Source organism: Oncorhynchus mykiss, chromosome 6 (genome assembly GCF_013265735.2).
Source record: "Oncorhynchus mykiss isolate Arlee chromosome 6, USDA_OmykA_1.1, whole genome shotgun sequence".
NCBI lineage: Eukaryota > Metazoa > Chordata > Actinopteri > Salmoniformes > Salmonidae > Oncorhynchus > Oncorhynchus mykiss.
Window position 1 is genome coordinate 17,498,743 of NC_048570.1, and position 22,740 is coordinate 17,521,482.

Below are 22,740 nucleotides of genomic sequence, written 5' to 3' on the forward strand. Positions count from 1 at the left end.
TTTACCAGTTGGCTCACCAATAGGATATTATTTCGGAACCAATATTCTAAAAACAAAGAAGTATTTTTATACAATATATCCCGATTATTCCATATATAATATCAGTGTGGAGAAAGTTGGTGTTTATAAATTAAGGAACATGACAAGAAAACCTGCCGATGAGCTATTGGCTGTCCTAAAAGTCGCTAGAAGTCATAAAATTACGTCATCGCCTAATTTGCATAATTGGCCATGTGCATGCTGTAGGAGAGAGGAATAATGTCGTGGGAGAGACAAAAAGTGAGTAAAAAACACCCTAAATATGTTTAGAACTACAAATTAACTTTGTTCTGTCGATTCTTGTTTTTTTTATGTCATAATTCCAACCCTCCTCCTTTATCCAGGCTTGGGACCGGCAAAAGTGACTTAAAGAGACACTCTGGCGGAGTTACTTAGTTTTTAAAATTAATTTTTTAGTTTAGTTTTCTTGATTTGTTTTTTAAACTTATGTTCCACTTAGGAGCCTACAACAAGTCACAGTAAAACATGAACATTTTTAACCATAACATTTAAAAACAATGTTGGTATACAATCTACATTAACAAACTAAATGGACCAAAAAGAGACAACTGTCAATGTGAAAAAATTATGGTAGCTAATCTGGCCCTAATTCAGGTTCATTGTTTTTTAAAATGTAAGCCAGGGCTGGATCAGCCAGCAGCAGCTTCCCGCATGCGTGATTCATTTGCAGTCTGGACGTGGAGGGGGGAACATCTCCTGCTCTGACTGCAGCTGGGAGGGACTGCTGCGCGAGGACTGGGCCGCCTGTGAGTGCTTTGGGACTGGGGTGGGGCCCACGGCAGCACCCGCTGCTCTGTGAGAAGAGTAAGAAGATAAAGATACGTGCTTTCATGTCAGAGTCTCCAAAAGTCTCCAATAACACCAGAAAAAGTTGCTAGATTTGTTGCTAGTCGCTTTTTTGAAAATGTGTCGCTAGAGGAGTCTGAATACTCGCTAAATATAGCGACAAAGTTGCTAAGTTGGCAACACTGGCAGCAGATTGCCCATGATCCTTTTAGATTTGATAAAAAAGTACATGTTAGTAGGACAGAACAATTAGCTGTAAAATCTTTGTTAGAATGCTTTACATCTAATTTCTAAGTAAATATTTGCAGGTTATGCTCAGTTTTCAAGTAGATCATATGGCTGTAAAAACAACATTATGGAAGTTACAAACCATCCGTTTGGTATTTTATTATGATCCCATTAGCTTACTCTTCTTGGGGTCCACTCAAAACATGAAACATTAGATTATACAGAACATGAATTAATAGACAACACCTCAAGGATATACACTGCTCAAATAAAGGGAACACTAAAATAACACATCCTAGATCTGAATGAATGAAATATTCTTATTAAATACTTTTTTCTTTACATAGTTGAATGTGCTGACAACAAAATCACACAAAAATTATCAATGGAAATTAAATTTATCAACCCATGGAGGTCTGGATTTGGAGTCACACTCAAAATTAAAGTGGAAAACCACACTACAGGCTGATCCAACTTTGATGTAATATCCTTAAAACGAGTCAAAATGAGGCTCAGTAGTGTGTGTGGCCTCCACGTGCCTGTATGACCTCCCTACAACGCCTGGGCATGCTCCTGATGAGGTGGTGGATGGTCTCCTGAGGGATCTCCTCCCAGACCTGGACTAAAGTGTAACGGATGTGAAACTCTAGCTTAGTTAGCGGTGGTGCGCGCTAAATAGTGTTTCAATCGGTGACGTCACTTGCTCGGAGACCTTGAAGTAGTGGTTCCCCTTGCTCTGCAAGGGCCGCGGCTTTTGTGGAGCGATGGGTAACGGTGCTTTGAGGGTGACTGTTGTTGATGTGTGCAGAGGGTCCCTGGTTCGTGCCCGGGTATGGGCGAGGGGACGGTCTGAAGTTATACTGTTACATTGATGCTGTTGACCCGGATCGCTGGTTGCTGCGGAAAAAGGAGGAGGTCAAAAGGGGGGTGAGTGTAACGGATATGAAACGGCTAGCTTAGTTAGCGGTGCGCGCTAAATAGCGTTTCAATCGGTGACGTCACCCAGGTATGGGCGAGGGGACGGTTTAAAGTTATACTGTAACAAAAGCATCCGCCAACTCCTGGACAGTCTGTGGTGCAACGTGGCGTTGGTGGATGGAGCGAGACATGATGTCCCAGATGTGCTCAATTGGATTCAGGTCTGGGGAGCGGGCGAGCCAGTCCATAGCATCAATGCCTTCCTCTTGCAGGAACTGCTGACACACTCCAGCCACATGAGGTCTTGCATTGTCTTGCATTAGGAGGAACCCAGGGCCACCCGCACCAGCATATGGTCTCACAAGGGATCTCAGGATCTCATCTCGGTACCTAATGGCAGTCAGGCTACCTCTGGCGAGCACATCGAGGGCTGTGCGGCCCCCCAAAGAAATGCCACCCCACAGCATGACTGACCCACCGCCAAACCGGTCATGCTGGAGGATGTTGCAGGCAGCAGAATGTTCTCCATGGCGTCTCCAGACTCTGTCACGTCTGTCACGTGCTCAGTGTGAACCTGCTTTCATCTGTGAAGAGCACAGGGCGCCAGTGGCGTCTCCTGATGTACTAGCCTGTCTCCTGGTAGCATCTCAAATCAAATCAAATTTATTTTATATAGCCCTTCGTACATCAACTGATATCTCAAAGTGCTGTACAGAAACCCAGCCTAAAACCCCAAACAGCAAGCAATACAGGTGTAGAAGCAAGGTGGCTAGGAAAAACTCCCTAGAAAGGCCAAAACCTAAGAAGAAACCTAGAGAGGAACCAGGCTATGTGGGGTGGCCAGTCCTCCATGCTCTGGACACTACGCTGACAGACACAGCAAACCTTCTTGCCACAGCTCGCATTGATGTGCCATCCTGGATGAGCTGCACTACCTGAGCCACTTGTGTGGGTTGTAGACTCCGTCTCATGCTACCACTAGAGTGAAAGCACCGCCAGCATTCAAAAGGGACCAAAACATCAGCCAGGAAGCATAGGAACTGAGAAGTGGTCTGTGGTCACCACCTGCAGAACCACTCCTTTATTGGGGGTGTCTTGCTAATTGCCTATAATTTCCACCTGTTGTCTATTCCATTTGCACAACAGCATATGAAATTTATTGTCAATCAGTGTTGCTTCCTAAGTGGACAGTTTGATTTCACAGAAGTGTGATTGACTTGGAGGTACATTGTGTTGTTTAAGTGTTCCCTTTATTTTTTTGAGCCGTGTAATTATCTACAAGCATTTCGCTACACTCGCAATAACATCTGCTAACAATGTGTATGTGACCACTAAAAAAATTTGATTTGATCAATTTAAAACGTCTCACACAGCCTACATATCAGTACATACACAAAATATCTAGGTCAAGTAGGCAAGATGCGTTGTGCCATGAGGTGTTGCTTTATCTGTTTTTTTTAAATCAGGTTTTCTGGTGTCTGATGGGGTAAATCAGTGTTGTGTGTAAGTTGACTATGCAAACAATTTGGAATGTTCAACACATTAACGTTTCTTAGAAAAACAAGAAGTGATGCAGTCAGTCTCTCCTCTACTTTTAGCAAAGAGAGACTGGCATACATAGTGGTTAGACTGTGTTGGACAAGTGTTGGACTTGTAACCAAAAGGTTGCAAGTTCGAATCCCCGAGCCGACAAGGTAAAAATCTGTCGTTCTGCCCCTGAACAAGGCAGTTAACCCACTGTTCCTAGGCCATCATTGAAAATGAGAATTTGTTCTTAATTAACTGACCTGCCTAGTTAAATAAAGGTTGAAAAAATAATATTTGTACTGGTATTAGCCCTCTGATTGCAGTGAATAGCGAAACGACGTGATGCTCTGTTCTGGGCCAGCTGCAGTTTTTCTAGGTCCTTTGTGGCACCTGACCATATGACTGGGCAATAATCAAGATAAGATAAAACTAGAGCCAGCAGGACTTACTTTGTGGAGTGTGGTGTCAAATAAAGTTTGAGTATCTGTACTTTCACAATATACACTTCCTATAAAAAGTCTACACCACCTTGAACTTTTTTCACATTTTGTTGTATTGCAAAGGGGGATTGAAATAGATTTAATAGAGCTTTTTTTTGTAATTGATCTACACAAAATACTCTACAAATGTTTACAAATTAATACAAATTAAAGCTGTAATGTGTAACTTTTTGGGCTACCTGACCAAATTCACATAGAAATGTGAGTTATAGAAATGTCATTCTCATCAAAAGCAAGTCTAAGAAGCAGTAGATCTGTTCTACATGCACTATTTCTATGCTTCCTCTTTTTAAGTTTTTGCATCTTTTACTTTCGGTTTTGTACACCAGCTTCAAACAGCTGAAGATACTCTCTTTTTGGTTATTGAAAATATATTTTGCATCGGTTTAGATGGTAAAATGATTCTCTACACTATACATTGCTTGTTTTGTCACATAAATTGAACTTAGGTGAACTATTTGAATTTTAGCAACCAGGAAATAGCGGAGAGATTTCTGCATATTGCATCTTTAAATTTTAATTGCATCTAATAAAATATAGTAATTGCATAAGTATTCACCACCTTTATTTAGGCAAGCCAAATCACATAAGTTATATGGGCTCACTCTGTGTGAAATAATAGGGGTTGACATGATGACTACCCCTTCCTCTGTCCCCCATACACACATCTATCCCTTAGTCAAGTATTGAATTTCAAGCACAGTTTCTACTACAAAGGCCAGGGAACATTTCAAACGCCTCATAAAGAATCAGACATTAAATATATCTTTAAGCATGGTCAAGTTAATAATTATGCTGTGGATGATGTATTAAACCACCCTGACGCATCAAAGATGCAGTCCTCCTTCTGAACTCAGTTGCCGGAGAGGAAGGAAACCGCTCAGAGATTTCACAATGAGGCCAATGGGGACGTTAAAACAGTTACAGTGTTTTAATTTGATTTTTTTAACCTTTATTTAACCAGGTAGGCCAGTTGAGAACAAGTTCTCATTTACAACTGCGACCTGGCCAAGATAAAGCAAAAGCAGTGCGACACAAACAACACAAAGTTACACATGGGATAAACAAACGTACTGTCAATAACACAATAGAAAAATCTATATACAGTGTGTGCAAATGTAGTAAGATTAGGGAGGTAAGGCAATAAATAGGCCATAGTGGCGAAATAATTACAATTTATCAATTAAACACTGTAGTGATAGATATACAGAAGATGAAACGACAAGTAGAGATACTGGGGTGCAAAGGAGCAAAGAAATAAATAACAATATGGGGATGAGGTAGTTGGGTGTGCTATTTACAGATGGGCTGTGTACAGGTGCAATGATCGGTAAGCAGCTCTGACAGCTGATGCTTAAAGTTAGTGAGGGAGATATAAGACTCCGGCTTCAGTGATTTTTGCAATTCGTTCCAGTCATTGGCAGCAGAGAACTGGAAGGAAAGGCGGGAGAAGGAGGACATGGCTTTGGGGATGACCAGTGAAATATACCTGCTGGAGCGCGTGCTATGGGTGTGTGCTGCAATGGTGACCAGTGAGCTGAGATAAGGCGGAGCTTTACCTAGCAAAGACTTATAGATGACCTGGAGCCAGTGTGTTTGGCGACGAATATGTAGCGAGGGCCAGCCAACGAGAGCATACAGGTCGCAGTGGTGGATAGTATATGGGGCTTTGGTGACAAAACGGATGGCACTGTGATAGACTACATCCAATTTGCTGAGTAGAGTGTTGGAGGCTATTTTGTAAATTACATCACAGAAGTCGAGGATCGGTAGGATAGTCAGTTTTACGAGGGTATGTTTGGTAGCATGAGAGAAGGATGCTTAATGGCTGTGATAGGAGAAAACTGAGGATAGATCAACAACGTTGTAGTTACTCTACAATACTAACCTAATTGACAGAGTGAAAAGAAGGAAGCCTGTACAGAATATAAATATTCCAAAACATGCATTCTGTTTGCAACAAGGCACTAAAGTAATACTGCAAAAATGTGGCAAAGCAATTCACTTTTTGTCCTGAATACAAAGTGTTATATTTGTGGCAAATCCAATAAAACACATTACCGAGTACCACTCTCCATAATTTCAATCATAGTGGTGGCTGCATCATGTTATGGGTATGCTTGTAATCATCAAGGACTGGAGAGTTTTTTTATGATAAAAAATAAACCACAAAATCCTAGAGGGAAACTTGGTTTATTCTGCTTTCCACCAGACACTGGGAGATGAATTCACCTTTCAGCAGGACAATAACCTAAAACAGGGGTTCGTAAACATTTTCACTCAGGCCCCCCTTCCAGCATTGGGGAACATCACGCGCTCCCCTTGTGCGCATGCCACATCTATTTCTATGGGCACAAGCACTGTTCATGACACAAACTGTTCAAACAGTTTTGCAAAATATTTTGCAGGTTTGCACTAACCAATTTCTCAATTGTACATTGTGCATTATATTGTTATTACATTATATTAGTAAGTTGAAAGCCGGACTGAGTGTGCCAGTTGGAGCTCTCCCCCTCGCCCCACAGTTTGGGAACCGCTGACCTAAAACACAAGGCCAAATCTACACAAGTTGCTTACCAAGAAGGCAGACAGTTTTGACTTAAATCTACTTGAACATCTATGGCAAGACCTGCAAATTGTTGTCTAGCAATGATCAACAACCAATTTGACAGATCTTTAAGAATTTTTTAAAGAATAGTGGGCAAATGTTGCACAATCTAGATGTGGAAAGCTACTTAGACTTACCCAGAAAGACTCACAGCTGCAATCGCTGCCAAAGGTGCTTCTACAATGTATTGACTCAGTATACTTATGTAAAGGAGATATTTGCAAACATTTCTAAAAACATTTTTTCACTTTGTCATTAGCTAATTTCTTTATCATATTTCAATATTACCACTTGTATTATATTATAATGCTGCAATGGCATTTTTTGTCCTATTGACCATGAATGATTCCTTTGTTCAGTTTCTAGACAGCCTCATTATCACATGCCCTGGCCTGGCCATATGGCTGTGATTCTGTTGATTTTAATCTCGGTAATCCAACCTCAAATTAAACGTTGAGTAACTAAAAAGTAAGTAAAGTAACAACACATTGTGACTACACTAAAATATGATGCTGTAAGTGTGTAAGCACAAAAACATTGAACTGAGTGCTGGTTTGTTTGGAGATTATTTGGGTGGGAGTATCGTATGGTCCAGTTAAATCCATGAAATCAAAGATTGCCTCACATATGAAGTGGGCTGCAAACTTGTAAGCCTCTCTCCATGTCTTCATTTAGGAGACTGACATGTTGTGGACAGATTTGATTGGAAATACGGACTTGGAGGATAGTCATCTCAAAATGTATTTTATTCATTCAAAAGGTTAATTGGCAGATGTTTGCAGATACAGATATAGATCAAATGTCAACACATTTTCCAGTAAAATTATTATAATATAATCCTGAGCAGCTAATACCATATGACCAGTATATGTTGTTTCCTATGTTCCAGTTATCATAATGTCTACTCTTCAAAATCACGATCCCTGACAAAGAATGAACATTCTGGAACTTAAAAAAAAATCCATATGATAGGGAGATATTCATAGTGTGGAACACATTTGCAGCAAACACTGGAAGCTGTGTTTCACAGAGGGGTTGACAACAACGTTGTACTTGGGCTGTGGTCAGCTTTGGAAGCTTTTCTCTTTTCTCCAGACTGGAACTCTGTTTGGATCTCCAGGAAGGTTTTGTTCTTCGTCTCGGGGACTACCAGGAATATGTATACAGCCACCAAGACACAAACAACCAAGAACACCAGGAAACAATACTGCTGCAACTTAGTCTGTGGGAGTAGAAGAGCAGACCAAATCCATCTAAAGCCAGCTCTCAAAACAACCATATCCTAATTCCATATCAGTCAACGGTACTTATATAAAACTAATCTGATATCAATACGTATAACCTAACAGTAACCACCTTATTTTAAAGGTTAAGTATCACGAAACAGTTGGAACCTACCACAATAAATGGAAACGCCATGCCAATGAAGAAGAAGCTGAGCCAGTTCACGGACCCTCCGATCATGTACGCAGCAGGCCGTGTGGTTTGTGTGAATAACTCTGTGATCAAGATGTTTGTCACACCACCTGCAAAGGACAAAGTGAAGGTATAGCAGGGTTGGGGTCAATTCCATTTCAATTCCAGTCAATCCAAAAAGTAAAACAAATTTCAATTCAAAATGTTCTAATTGAAAAGCATTGAAAAGAATTTGAATTTCAGTGTGCTTCCTGAATTGACCTAAAACCTGAGCTAAAGTGTTAGTTTTAAATTGATTTATAATCAGATGATAAATAATATTGCTGCGAGATCACACCATACTGGCATAGATCAGTTATACGTAAGTTCTGTAGGTTACCTGGTCCCATGCCAAAGCTCAGTATGAAAGCAAAGACACATCCCATACTAAGATAAGGTATCCATGGGCCTGCTCCCTGTGTTCAAGGAAAGAACACACAATAAAATCATAAACAAACTAGTGTTCCCAAAGTGGCCACCCAAGCCACATTCAGGGTTGGCAACACCAACGTAATTTATTTTATATCATTTTTCTTATGGTAACACACAAGGGTATAGAAACATACTATTGCTGTCGTTACAGAAACTAGCAAGTCACATTTAATAATGCATAAGTGCAATACATGTATCTTTTTCTGATTAAAACATTAAAAACATTAAAACACACAAAATGGAATTATTGGATCAAAGATGCTTTACTTGGAAGGTGAGGGTCAGAGTGAAGCAAATACACCAGAAAGCCATAAGGGTGTACCCTCCGATGATAAGCACTTTTCGTCCCAGAGATTCGATCAGCATGCCCTGAAAGACACAGCATCTCACATGACATACCAGCAGACAAGCCGTGGAGAAATATATGATCTTCTTAGTTGAAAAACCTAATGAACACGTTTCCAGTCATAACTAGTATCGCACCACTGGTATCTTCATTAAATACAGTGCATTCGTAAAGTATTCAGACACCTTCACTTTTTCCACATTTTGTTACGTTACAGCCTTATTCTAAAATTGATTCAATTGTTATTTACTCCTCATAAATCGACACACAATACCCCATAATGACAAAGCAAAAACAGACATTTTTGCAAATGTATAAAAATAATTTAAAAAACTGAAATATCACATTTACATTTACAATATCACAGTATTCAGACATTCTACTCAGTACTTTGTTGAAGCTTATTTGGCAGCGATTACTGCCTCAAGTCTACTTGGGTATGACGCTACAAGCTTGGCACACCTGTATTTGGGGAGCTTCTCCCATTCTTCTCTGCAGATCCTCTCAAACTCTGTCAGATTGGATGGGGAGCTTCGCTGCACAGCTATTTGCAGGTATCTCCAGAGATATTCAATCGGGTTCAAGTCCGAGCTCTGCTGAGCCACTAAAGGATATTCAGAGACTTGTCCCAAAGCCACTCTGGCATTTTCTTGGCTGTGTGCTTAGTAGGGACATTGTCCTGTCGGAAGGTGAACCTTCGAGTATGTTTTCAAGGATCTCTCTGTACTTTGCTTTGTTCATCTTTACCTTGATCCTGACTAATCTCCCAGTCCCTTCCGCTGAAAAACAAACATCTCCACAGCATAATGCTGCCACCACCATGCTTCACCGTAGGGATGGTATTGGCCAGGTGATTAGCAGTGCCTGGTTTCCTCCAGACGTGACACTTGGCATTCAGGGCAAAGAGTTAAATCTTGGTTTCATCAGATCAGAGAATCTTGTTTCTAATGGTCTGAGATTCCTTTAGGTGCCTTTTGGCAAACTCCAAGTGGGCTGTCATATGCCTTTTACTGAGGAGTGGCTTCTGTCTGTACACTCTACCATAAAGGACTGATTGGTGGACTGCTGCAGAGATGGTTGTCCTTCTGGAAGGTTCCTCTCCACAGAGGAACTCTGGAGCTCTGTCAGAGTAACTATCAGGTTCTTAGTCACCTCCCTGACCAAGGCCGTTCTCCGCCGATTGCTCAGTTTGGCCCGGCGGCCAGCTCTAGGAAGAGTCTTGGTGGTTCCAAAGTTCTTCCATTTAAGAATGCTGCAGACATTTTTTTGGTGCCCATCCCCAGATCTGTGCCTCGACCCAATCCTATCTCAGAGCTCTAAGGACAAATCCTTCGACCTCATGGCTTGGTTTTTGCTCTGACATGCACTGTCAACTGTGGGACCTTATGGTGTCTTCCTTTCAAAATCATGTCCAATTGAATTTACCACAGGTGGAGAAACATCTCAAGGATGGTCAATGGAAACAGGACCCAACTGAGCTCAATTTTGCATCTCGTAGCATAGGGTCTGAATAATTATAAGGTATTTCAGTTTTCTTGGCTTTGTCATTGTGGCACTGTGTGTAGATTGACGAGGAACATTTTTTATATAATCAGTTTTGGAATAATGTACCAAAATGTGGAAAAAGTGAAGGGGTCTGAATACGTTCTGAATGAACTGTATGTGAATTGCAAATGTATTCATAACCCTTGGATTTCTTCACATTTTATTGTGTTAAAAGTGGAATTAAAATTGAATTAAATTGAATCTACTCTAAATAATCTGTAATGTCAAAGTGGGAAAAATCTTTAACTAAGGTTAATAAAAATGGTATCACTAAAATATAGTCACTGCATAAGTATTCAGCCCCTTTGTTCAGGCAAACCTAAATTAGTTCAGGAGTAAAATTTGGCTTAACAAATAACACAAGTTACATGAACTCACTCTGTGTGAAATAATAGGGGTTGACATAGTTTCTTTATGACTAACCCTTCCTCTGTCCCCAATGCATACAACATATGTAAAGTCCCCCAATAAAGTATTGAATTTCAAGCACAGATTTAACTACAAATACTAGGGAGCTTTTCGAAAGCCTCATTGAGAAGGGAAGTGATTGGTAGATGGTAACAATAACATATCAGACATTGAATATCTCTTTAAACATAGTCAAGTTAATGATTATGCTGTGGATTATGTATTAAACCACCCAGACACATCAAAGATACAGTCGTCCTTCTGAACTGAGCTGCAGGACAGGAATTAAACTTCTCAGTGATGTTACCATGAGGCCATTTGTGATTTTAAAACAGTGACAGAGTTCAGTGGCTGTGATGGGAGAAAACTGAGGGTTGATCAACGGCATTGCACTGACGCTACAATAATGACTTAAATGACAGAGTAAAAAGTTGAATACAAATATACAGCATAAAAAATTAAATAAAAACAAGCATCCTGTATGCAACAAAGCACTAAAGTAATACTGCAAAAAAAACATGGAAAAGGAATAAACTTTTTGACCTAAATTCAACGCCTTATGTTTGGGGCAAATCCAACACAACACATCACTGAGTAACTACCTCATTATTTTCAAGCATGTTGGTGACTGCATCATGGTATGGGTATGCTTGGCAAATACTGGGGAGTTTGTCAGGATAAAAATAAATGGGATGCTGCTAAGCACAGGCAAAATCCTTGAGGAAAACCTGTTTCCGTCTGCTTTATACCAGACACTGGGAGAGGAATTCACCTTTCAGCAGGACAATAACCTCCAACAAAAGGCCAAATATACACTAGAGTAGCTTATCAAGAAGAGTTAATGTTCCTGAGTAGCCAAGTTACAGTTTTGACTTAAATCTGCTTGAAAATCTATGGCAAGACTTGAAAATTGCTTTCTAGCCATGATCCCCAACATCTTGACAGAGCTTGAATAATTATGAAAATAATAATGGGAAAATGTTGCACAATCCAGATCACTGCCAAATGTGTTTTTAACATGTATTGACTCAGGGAGCTGAGTAGTAAAGTAACGACCATATTTTTGTTATTTAATTTCTGTTACTCTAAAAAATACAATGAAAATAGTATTTTGTGTGGATTGTTGACAGAAAAGTACAATGAAATCCATTTGAATCCGACTTTGTAACACAATATAATGTGAAGAAATCCAAGGGGTATGAATACTTTTGCAAGGAACTGTAAATCATAGAATAAATATGTTCTATGAGAACAATATTGTGGGAATGCCACCATGGCATGATGCAATTTGTGATCAGTCATGTGGAAAAGAGGCATGGGGTTGCGTGACAAAACGCTCTGCAATATAATCCATGCATGCTTCTAAATACTTGGATATAAAGTATCTGTACTCTGAGCAATAGTTGACACTTACACAGGTAAGGGCAGTGAGGCATTCACAGGCTCCTGTGCCCACAGTTACGTAGGGTATGTTAACCTCTGGAATTCCAGCCTCCTCAAACACATAATCTGTATAGAAATAAATCTTCAAGAGCGAGAGAAAGAGAGAGAGTTATAGAAAACAAATTAAACACAGGGGCTTCATACTATACCCTATATTGTAAAGTGTATACCATACCGTACACTCTGACAAAAATAAGCTTTCAAAAGGGTTCTTTGGCTGTCTCCATAAGAGAACCCTTTTCGGTTCCAGTTAGGACCCTTTTTGGTTCCAGGTATAATCATTTTGGGTTCCATGTAGAACTCTCGCGTTAAGTTCATATAGCCTCCAGGACATGCAAGTTGTTATAGAGTATATAGACTATACAGGGCATACATACACTCTTAGGGAAAAAAAAGTGCTAGAACCTAAAATGGTTCTTTGACTGTCCCCATAGGAGAACCCTTTGTACAATCCATTTTGGTACTAGGTAGAACTTTTTGGGGTTCCATCTAGAACCCTCTGTGGAAAGGGTTCTACATGAAACCCAAAAGGGTTCTAACTGAATGGAATATTGTACATTTAAACCAACATCTTCTCATCTCAGCTGACTTGAGTTTATACTGAGAAACATTGCAGCCCTGAGGGCTCATAAGGTCATGTGGTGAATTGGTCTGCTGCTGACGTACAGCGTTGATGCCGTTGAGCTGCTGGGCGGCATTGATCAGGATGATGGTGAGAACTTGCCAGCGGAGGCTGCGGTCCATGAACAGCTCCCAGGGCTTTTTGGGTTTGATTCCCATAGCACTGATCCTCTCCCTCTCCATGTCCTCCCGCTCGCGGTTAAAGTTATCTGTGCCGTGGAGTTGCTTCATCGCTGTCCACAAGGAACACAAGACACAGCTCACATGGTCCCTCTCCTCTCCACGGTTAATTTGTTATCCCTCACACTCATAACAAACAGGAATCCACTCATTCACCCAGCCAATCAAATCAGACACAGTGGGATACACAGTAATATTTCTTTAAGAATCAAGGATTGTGTCACTAGAGAGACATTGCCTAGCAGTGTAACCTTCTGTTATAGTATGTACTGCAGTCATATGCTTGACCCGGTATGTCTCTGAAGGGGAAATATTTCTACAATTGATGTTTCAGAGTTCCGACCCTTCTGATCTGAGATAAAGGTGGAATGATCACCCTCTCCAAAGCTTCCACTATGTGCACCATGTCAAATCAATGTCAGGGACTGAGAGTGACGCAGCTCAGCTCTCTTTTTTAGATCAATGATTGTAGGTTACTATATAGGTTAGCACACTTTGTTCCTTCCTACTTTGTCACTGAAACAACTTTTTTTCTGTCAAAATAGTGTAAAGCACGATTAATGTTGTTTTAAGACAAGTTGTCAGTTCTTATGTGAGAGGGATTTTTACATGTGATTGAAACATACCGGTTCCACATCCAACGTCATCCCCTCTGTCGATTAGCAGGTAGCGAGGGCTCTCTGGGAACCAGGGTAGTATGAGGAGCTGCAGGAACGCTGGGATACAGGTGGTAGAGAGTAGGATGGGCCAGTACTCTTCTTTACCCAGGAGCTCCCTGCAGGATCATAGACATATTTAGTGTGGGAACGCAGACAAGACATTATACACAGTCTTCATTTCAAAGTACTCTGCGAGGTAAGCTTTAGTCCAGGATGATCTTAACTTACTTAAGCCCAATCACCTGTCCAGTAAGGATGCCCCCAGTGATGAAAATAGAGGTCCCCATCGCCATGGCGCCACGAAGTGCCCTTGGAGCGATTTCCCCCAGATACAGTGGCTGAACGCAAATGCCAATGCCTGCAAATCAGCAGATTGTTAGAACAAATTGCGGCACATTGACTTACAGGCAAGACAGAACCTTCAATACATCTATATTTTTCAACACACTCATCTTAAAAATAAAGACTGCAAACTGCTGATGTCAACACTTCACTTGACTAACTAACTGACATATTTACCCGCATTTACTCCTGTGAAAAATCGTCCAATTATGAGCAGTTCAAATAATCCAGTGGGATAGCTCAGTCCCATCAACAGAGCAGCCAGTAAGGCAAATGCATTGTTCATCATCAGTGTCCCTTTTCTGTGACACAGAGAATATTTGAAAAATGAAAGGAGAGCCGCACACTCTAGGCGCTCAGATGCAATAATTGAATAACCTAATATCCAATGTTTCAACAGACAAGCTATCTGCATCAGGGTATAGAGAATATTTGCCATTAATACAACATTTATTGAAAGTGCCTTGTTCGGATAGAAAAAATACATACAGTCAAATGGATATTGCTAAAATAGTAATAATAGCCTATGAGTAAAATTGGAGACTGACACAAATATCCAAATGGGAATTATAGCCAGTAGCCACTATTAACAAAACACTTCTCTATACCTCCCAAATTTAATAGCCAGTGTTCCACCAATAGTCGCGCCAATAAATCCACCTATTGTGAAAATGGACACGATGCTGGACCACAGTAGAGTGAGGTATTGCTCTGAGATGTTCTCTTCATAGCGCTCCAGCCAGGTTTGGTTGATGAAATTCTGCACAGACTGGACAAAGAAGGCATCCCTTACTCAATACTGCCTTGAAAAGAGAATGCATTGCTCACAGCTGAAATGTAATCATAATTTGCATTATTTTAGTATTATTATACAGTTGTAAGATCTTAATTTGATCACTCTTTTGTTGCTGAGAATCTTCCTGCACCGCAGACAATGCTGATGAGCTTTGTGATTTACATAAATTCATTGAAAACCTACAGTTATATTAATACTATTGTACTTTTCATGTAACCTACTTTTGGCAATGCAGCTAATAGCATAACCACCGATGAAGCAACATTATGCACTAAATGTTTAAATCCTGTTAATGCAGGATTATTTTGTTGTGAACATATAGATCAAATTAAAATCCTACATCTGTGCCCCTGAATGTGTGTGAGAAATGTACCAACCACACAACAGTTACACAACAGTTACACAAGGCTACTGAAATTAAATGGTATGTTTTTTTTTTTGATTTACTCAAAATAGTATTCTTGTTAGTGTTAAATGATTAGTCAAGATTCCCTTGTAGTGTGACCTAAGATTGAAATTGAATATAGTCTCCAGGGTTGCATGTGACTGTGACTGTTTTCTGAAAACACAGGCGTGGTTCAATGAGGGCAAAATACAAATTATTATCCAATGTCCTCATCATCATCTCATCAGTTCAATAACAACTAAACCTCTCCTCTTTAGCTATATACGTATAGTCAATAAAAGTAGACAAATATTGACAATAATGTCTTACCTTGGTGGGGGAATTGATGATCGAAATATTATAACCATATTGAAAGGTTCCTCCGATGCAAGCTGCACAAATTGCCAGTAGAAGGGATGTGTTAGGACACTGAAACCAATAACACACATAATTGGTGGATTAGCATTCTATAATATGTACAGAATCTGTGCAGTAGCACTCTTCAACATTCATTACTAACAGAAAAAGGATATCTTCAACAAGAGCAGCCTTATCATTATCATATTTTACTATTAGATAGCTTTCAGAAGTTCAAATGAGGCACAAGTACAGATCAACTATATTTTAGCTAAGGTTATTAATTACAATAGCCAAGTGTAGACAATGAAGTAAACTATAGGTTTCTTTAAATAAGTTAATAATAATTTCAGGCCCCATTTGCAGATGAAGGACACTTAAAACAGTGGGCTTAGTTGATATGCATTATAATACATTTATGTAACCTATAATTCACGTTTAAACTGTCATTACAAGCAATTGTAATAATAATAATAATAGTAATCATAATAGTAGTAATTATAATAAATTGTCATTACTGTGTTATTACTGTTGTCATTATTATTACTAATATAGTAATAACACATTGTTATTGTATTGTTATACACACCTTAATTTTCTGTTTTGTTTCCGTGATACCTTCAAGCAGAGGTTGATATTCCGTATCTTTTTTAGTCATTTTGAGTCCTGTACTTTGTTTAATCTATAGATTTTGCTGTCAAGCAAAATGCATTTATCTTACAAGTGCAAAATTTGCTCTAACGTACTCATCCTTAAGCAGAGTGCCGTTCGAGAATGTGGTTGATGCGCAGTAAATATACTGATTATAATACAATTGCTCAGCTGTTTTAATCAGTGTCCCATCGTCTGAGCATAACATCGAATTACAGTCTAAGTTAATTCTGCACTCTTTACACAGCAACCATTGATTATGACTGTGTGAAAGGCATTCCTCTCTCACACACCGGTTACAGATAATCCATTCTGTGTGGATATCATCATCAAACAGGCTATTTTTTTTATTTGTCATTATATCAATAAACAAATAAAATCTGTTATGCCTACCCTTTTCTTTAATTCTGCAGACTCTTCATTACTATCCATGTTTGGTTAATTGAGCCAGAACATTCAATAGGCACCATTAATGAAAGTTAGGCAACTGCAACCTACTTATGGATTAAAAAACCTAGGCTATTTATGGCCTGGTAACAGCCAAGGGCACACAGCAGTTCTAATGTGTGATTCCATTGTAGCCTATGCTGTATAATTATCACTAGGGCGTTTGACAGCACACATCAACATTATTTTACTCTGTGCTACCAGTAGGCCTATGCAGTACATTCACCTCAAGCTGATGTGAAACAAGTTAAGAAATTGCACTCTCCACTGAGGTTGACTATCCATTATTTTGATGTACAAAAAACAAACAAAAAATAATAAGAGGTAGAATATAAAATGGAAATATGGGATTTCACCCATTTTCATTAGTGAGGCAATTTCCCTCTTTGATCACAAAGACCTCATTGTTTGTGAAGTCAAGTGACCAACAAAGCTCATAAGCCTCTTCTTGGTCAGCAGCATGGTCATTTAACTGTTGCCAGATAGGCTCTACATGTTTTTGCTGTAATATCATTCCTTTCTATTTCTAAATACATTTTCACAATGGGAAAAAACTGAAACATATTTATTCAGTATTGACTAGCATATTGATTCTATGGGGACTAGATACCTTTCATTCTATCCTACAATAACCTTGCATGTTTACACAAACATTAGACTTGGAATGTCTAAATTCTTAGCCAATTTATAGACAAAAGAGACCCTTGCATTAAGTTACTTATATTATTTGATGTATAGCCTACTAAATAAATACAGTAAACAGTTCTACTTGAGTTTCTAAACCCAGACGTGCAACATCGCAAGACTTCCGGGAATGCTTGCGAAGCATTCCAAGATTACCAGGCCGAGGTTTGGGGTTAGAGACGTCAATGAGATAAGCAAAACTTTCTTTCCTTAGTTTTTAATTTTCTCAAAATCTAAAGGCACAGCCTAGTTTCGAGCCAAGCTTTTATGTAGCTGAACATGTTTTGTTTTTAATCAAAAACAACTATGCAACATATCCAGTTCGGTGCGAGACGACTGTTAGACCCGATTATATGTATCTGAGTTTAGCTAGACAACATGACATCGCCTACAAGCGTGATCGGGGATTTTTATTGAAGAAGCAGTTTCTGCTTATCTTCATACTATACTGACTGTTTTAGGTACTATTGTCAGACATTTGCCTGGCAATCCAGACTCCTTGCACCAACCAAACTCTATTCCACGCCCACGGACATTAGTTTCTTCATGCTGACCACATCGCTTGCGTTTCATCCAAACTGCTCGTGCGGTCAACGCGCGTTTGCGTAGCCAAGCGCTAAAATATAACTTGATTCTATTTTTGACACATGATGCGCTACAAGTCCCGCCTCTTCTATCTCCTCATTGGTTTGTAGGAGCATATGCCAATTGGCCCAGCGTCGTCCAGGTTTGGCCAGGGTAGGACGTCATGGTAAATAAGAATGTGTTCCTAACTGACGGTAAGCCGTCATTGTAAATAAGAATTTGTTCTTAAACCAGTTGCATCTCTATGGGCGCTATTTCATTTTTGGATAAAAAACGTTCCCGTTTTAAGCGCGATATTTTGTCACGAAAAGATGCTCGACTATGCATAGTTTTGGAAAGAAAACACTCTGAAGTTTCAGAATCTGCAAAGATTTTGTCTGTAAGTGCCCCAGAACTCATTCTACAGGCGAAACCAAGATGATACGTCAAACAGGAAATGAGCAGAATTTCTGAAGCTCTGTTTTCTAATGTCTCCTTATATGGCTGTGAATGCGACAGGAATAAGCTTAGACCTTCTGCCGTTTCCCCAAGATGTCGGCAGCATTGTGACGTATTTGTAGGCATATCATTGGAAGATTGACCATAAGAGACTACATTTTCCAAGTGTCCGCCTGGTGTCCTGCGTCGAAACTGGTGCGCAAAGCCATGTGCAAGTATTTTTCCATTTGATTGAGAGGGGAAACCATGCTTCCACGAACGATATATCATCGAAGAGATATGTGAAAAACACCTTGAGGATTGATTCTAAACAACGTTTGCCATGTTTTCAGTCGATATTATGGAGTTAATTTGGAAAAAAGTTCGCGTTTTGAGGACTGAATTTTCGGGTTTTTTTGGTAGCCAAATGTGATGTACAAAACGGAGCTATTTCTAATACACAAAGAATCTTTTTGGAAAAACTGAGCATCTGCTATCTAACTGAGAGTCTCCTCATTGAAAACATCTGAAGTTCTTCAAAGGTAAATGATTTTATTTGAAGGCTTTTATGTTTTTGTTGAAATGTTGCGTGCTGGATGCTAACGCTAATGCTAAATGCTACGCTAGCTAGCTACTTTTACACAAATGATTGTTTTCCTATGGTTGAGAAGCATATTTTGAAAATCTGAGATGACAGTGTTGTTTACAAAAGGCTAAGCTTGAGAGATGGCATATTTATTTCATTTCATTTGCGATTTTCATGAATAGTTAACGTTGCGTTATGGTAATGAGCTTGAGTCTGTATTCACGATCCCGGATCCGGGATGGGGAGATCAGAAAGGGTTCTTAACTGAATCAAGTGAGAACTGTTTTACGCATGCTCAGTTCTTGGGTGTCGGGGACTGCGCGAGTGGACGTTTGAAATGGAAGTGGTTCTTTTCAAAGGGAAAAGTCCTCAATGAAACTGACATTAAATGTGAAGAATGATACATTTGCCTCTGTTAGCCATCAATTAGCCTATTCATTTATATGCCACTGTAGGCTACCATTTGATACAATAAATATGTTGAAATGACAATATCACTGGAGCTAATTTGCAAGTTAATTTGTGCCAATTGTATAGCCTACCTGGAGCTGGCAAACGGGTTTAATATTTTTTTTTTATTCAACTAGTTAAGTCAGTTAAGAACAAATTCTTATTTACAATGACAGTTAACCAGTGGGTTAACTACCTTGTTCCGGGGTAGAACGACAGATTTTTACCTTGTCAGCTCGGGGATTCGATCTAGCAGCCTTTCGGTTACTGGCCCAAAGCTCTAACCACTAGGCTTCCTGCCGCCCCTATAACTTCAGTTTATTGTTGTTGTAGCCTTGTGTTATTATGCAATTATTAATGGCCATTAGTGAAAGTTATCAAAGCTCTATCGCAATTGCAGATCAGTTGTTCGAACGCATCAGATTGACAGTAACACCAGTGGCGATTTTAGCATGTAAATCTTGGTGGGGCAAACTCCCCCAATTTATTTTAGATGCATGCCAGCAAAGCCACTACACAACACAACACTAAACAATACATTAATTGCACTATAATGATGACAAACGCTGCCCACAAACTGTTAGGGCCTACATAAAGCTGTCCCAACAGTAGTCCCAACATCTTACCACCTCTACACATGGCTATCAGTGGAGCCTTGTCTGGCAGCGAAACAGTTAATTCAGCCTCATTTGCTGCCTTTTAAAAAACATAGCTGATATGGCTGACTTGCTTAAACAAATGGGGTTTCTACTGACAATTGAGATGTACAAACTATGGCATAATGGGACGACGAGCGGATAAGAGGTAATCCATAATTTCGATTAAGACATTAATGAGCGAGCTAGGATGGATGTAGTCAATATAACTATTTGTTCAGCACTTTTGAAATGTACAGTGACAGAATTCAGAACATGGGCCATTCTTACAGTATGCTCCCTGTACACCAAGTCAGAACTGTAGGATAAAGGGGGTATATAAGCAGACAATATTCATTGATGACATTTATCTAAAACAGGCTATAGGCTATATGTGCACCACCAAGTCAGAACAGTTGGCTAAATTATTAGGGGAAAGGGGACAAAATTATTAGGGTGAGGCACATGGGCTTTTAACAGCTTACTACCCAACATGCACTTAGTATTGCTTTCTTAGCTACAGTATACATATCTCCCTGGCATATTCCATAATTTATGCCTCAGCATACAATACATTTTTGGACTCACCTTGTTGTGCTGTACTCACTTGAACAGGAAGATCCTTTGGTTCTTTGTGGCCAAATTTTGTCACCCAACTTTGCCATCAAATTCTGCCATTTTCTGGATTGATGGTGCTTTCAAGACAACTTGAAACTCTGAAAAAAAAACCAAGGTCAGATCATGACATTAGTGCTTGGATGGGTACTTCTAATGTAACTCTTTGGCAGCAACCAAGGGGCTTGAATTTTTGAACTCTCCCCATAGATTTTGCGGTGGAGTAGTTGTCCCCATGAGTGACAGAACACTGAGCCATTCACGGTGCAACTAGAGAACATTATCAACCCCAGCGCTCCGTATTTTCCGCTGGCTGCCCCACCACCACAGAAAGCACTGAGGTAGGCTGAAACACCTGAATTTTGGATCTGCCTAACTCAAGAAAGCAAAAAAGAGACCATGTTTAATAACTCTGAAAAGACCACTCTAAAATGTACAGTTTTGCAACACAACACAATGCCACAGATGCCTCAAGTTTTGAGGAAGCGTGTATTTGGCATGCTGACTACAGGAATGTCCACCAGAGCTGTTGATTGCTTACGTCAAAGTGTTACACTTGCTTGAATATTCTACTCAGATCAACAAGTGTTTTCTGTCACTATCCAGTGATATTATGTCACTCTCCCCAAACACTGAAATTCATCCCAGGGGTAGGGTATTTTACAGTGGTAAACGATGTGATAAGAGTCCCTGTCTCAAAGCCACAAGAGGGTAGAACATATTTCAAACGTTGCTTGTTGGCCTGAATGCCATCTATCACGTCTGGAGGAAACCTGACCACAATCCCTATGGTGAAGCATGATGGTGGCAGCATCATGCTGTGAGGATGTTTTTCAGTGGCAGGGGTTGGTAGACTAGATAGCATCGAGGCAAAGATGAACAAGGAGCAAAGTACAGAGATATCCATGATGGAAACCTGCTCCAGAGCGCTCAGGACCTCAGACTGGGGCGAACATACATCTTCCAACAGGACAATGACCTGAGAACACAGCCAAGACAACGCAGGAGTGGCTTCGGGACAAGTCTCTGTGGCTAGGCCACAGTCAAGAGCTGAGTCGGGTGTGAGACAAAAATTAAGGAAGGATGGATGGAAATAAATAAACAAATGACAATGCAGGGACAGGGATTGGAGGTGCAACAAGATTTTAGCCTTGACATTGTGGCCTAACAATCAGGTGATTATCTGAGACATTTCCTAATGGAAATGCATCAAGCAAATCATTGAGGGTATGAATTACCTAAGAATATACATGTATTTGTGTATTCTGTTTTGTTGCATGTTTTATTTGTCTGACATTGTCATGGTTATCACTGTATCCTTGGAGAATATCATGAGTCTCATATGGTCACCTATACATTTGAAATCAATATTCGTTCATATTAGCAAGTTTGATGTGATTTCACCGATGATTAATTTTATGTCAATTTGGAGTACATTGTTGACCCAATTTCAATCGCTGCCATTTCAGGTATGTGGAAGAACATATTCAGAAAATAGGCGTTGCCATCAAAACACAGGGATTTAGATTTATCACCAACAGCTGAAAAAGAGAATCACTGACGGTACGTTTACAGCACCACGCCACCACTGCTCTGAATGTCTCTCAAAACACTTTTGAATTTGAACCATGCTATGAAAAACTGATTTTGTATTCACCCAGTGGTGATTGAATAGCATAATAACATAATAGCATAATAATAATAAACCTTGTTTATAATAATGATTGCTTACCAATGGTTCACTGTTACAAGCTCCATGAATGTAATTCATTATAGCCATTGCTACGATCACTGCAGCCTGTTGTTAGTAACCACTGGTACATATTCAGGAAATCTTCTTGACAGCTTTGGTGCTATGACGTTATTAAAGGAACATCACACTTTCACATATTTTCCACTCATTTGGAATTGAGGCATATAGCTGGATCTACACAACCAATGTTGTGGGATTTGCTGATATTGATATTACTCTACATTATTTGTACTCCATATAGTTGTACAAGACAATGCATGCCTGTACAGTACTGACAGTGGTGATAGCTCGCTCTGCATGCTGCTCCTTCCTCAGAGGAGC

General features: G+C 39.7%; 1 protein-coding gene across 2 annotated transcripts; it reads right to left on the bottom strand.

Moving 5' to 3' along the window:
• Positions 1-7,352: 7,352 nt before the first annotated feature.
• LOC110525343 (solute carrier family 2, facilitated glucose transporter member 11) lies at positions 7,353-17,329 on the bottom strand. 2 transcript variants are annotated; one of them, XM_021605378.2, is made up of 12 exons: positions 16,641-17,329; positions 15,570-15,668; positions 14,667-14,827; positions 14,236-14,360; positions 13,945-14,074; positions 13,684-13,832; positions 12,923-13,110; positions 12,228-12,338; positions 8,782-8,883; positions 8,423-8,498; positions 8,026-8,153; positions 7,353-7,849 (listed from the first exon to the last, which is right to left on the bottom strand). In XM_021605378.2, exons 1-12 carry the CDS (start codon positions 16,677-16,679, stop codon positions 7,652-7,654), a joined length of 1,506 nt encoding a protein of 501 aa, XP_021461053.2. In that variant the 5' UTR covers positions 16,680-17,329; the 3' UTR covers positions 7,353-7,651. The 2 variants fall into 2 exon arrangements, with proteins under 2 accessions (XP_021461053.2, XP_021461052.2); XM_021605377.2 differs by having other exon boundaries at positions 16,186-17,329.
• Positions 17,330-22,740: the final 5,411 nt, after the last annotated feature.

Excerpts from the sequence above, each read along its gene's own strand:
- LOC110525343 (XM_021605377.2), bottom strand. The coding sequence starts at position 16,254 with ATGACTAAAAAAGATACGGAATATCAACCTCTGCTTGAAGGTATCACG. Across the intron at positions 13,833-13,944 it reads GGACAGGTGATTGGGCTTAA|GGAGCTCCTGGGTAAAGAAG; the intron begins GTAAGTTAAGAT and ends ATGATCCTGCAG. Across the intron at positions 7,850-8,025 it reads TGGCGTTTCCATTTATTGTG|ACTAAGTTGCAGCAGTATTG; the intron begins GTAGGTTCCAAC and ends CTACTCCCACAG.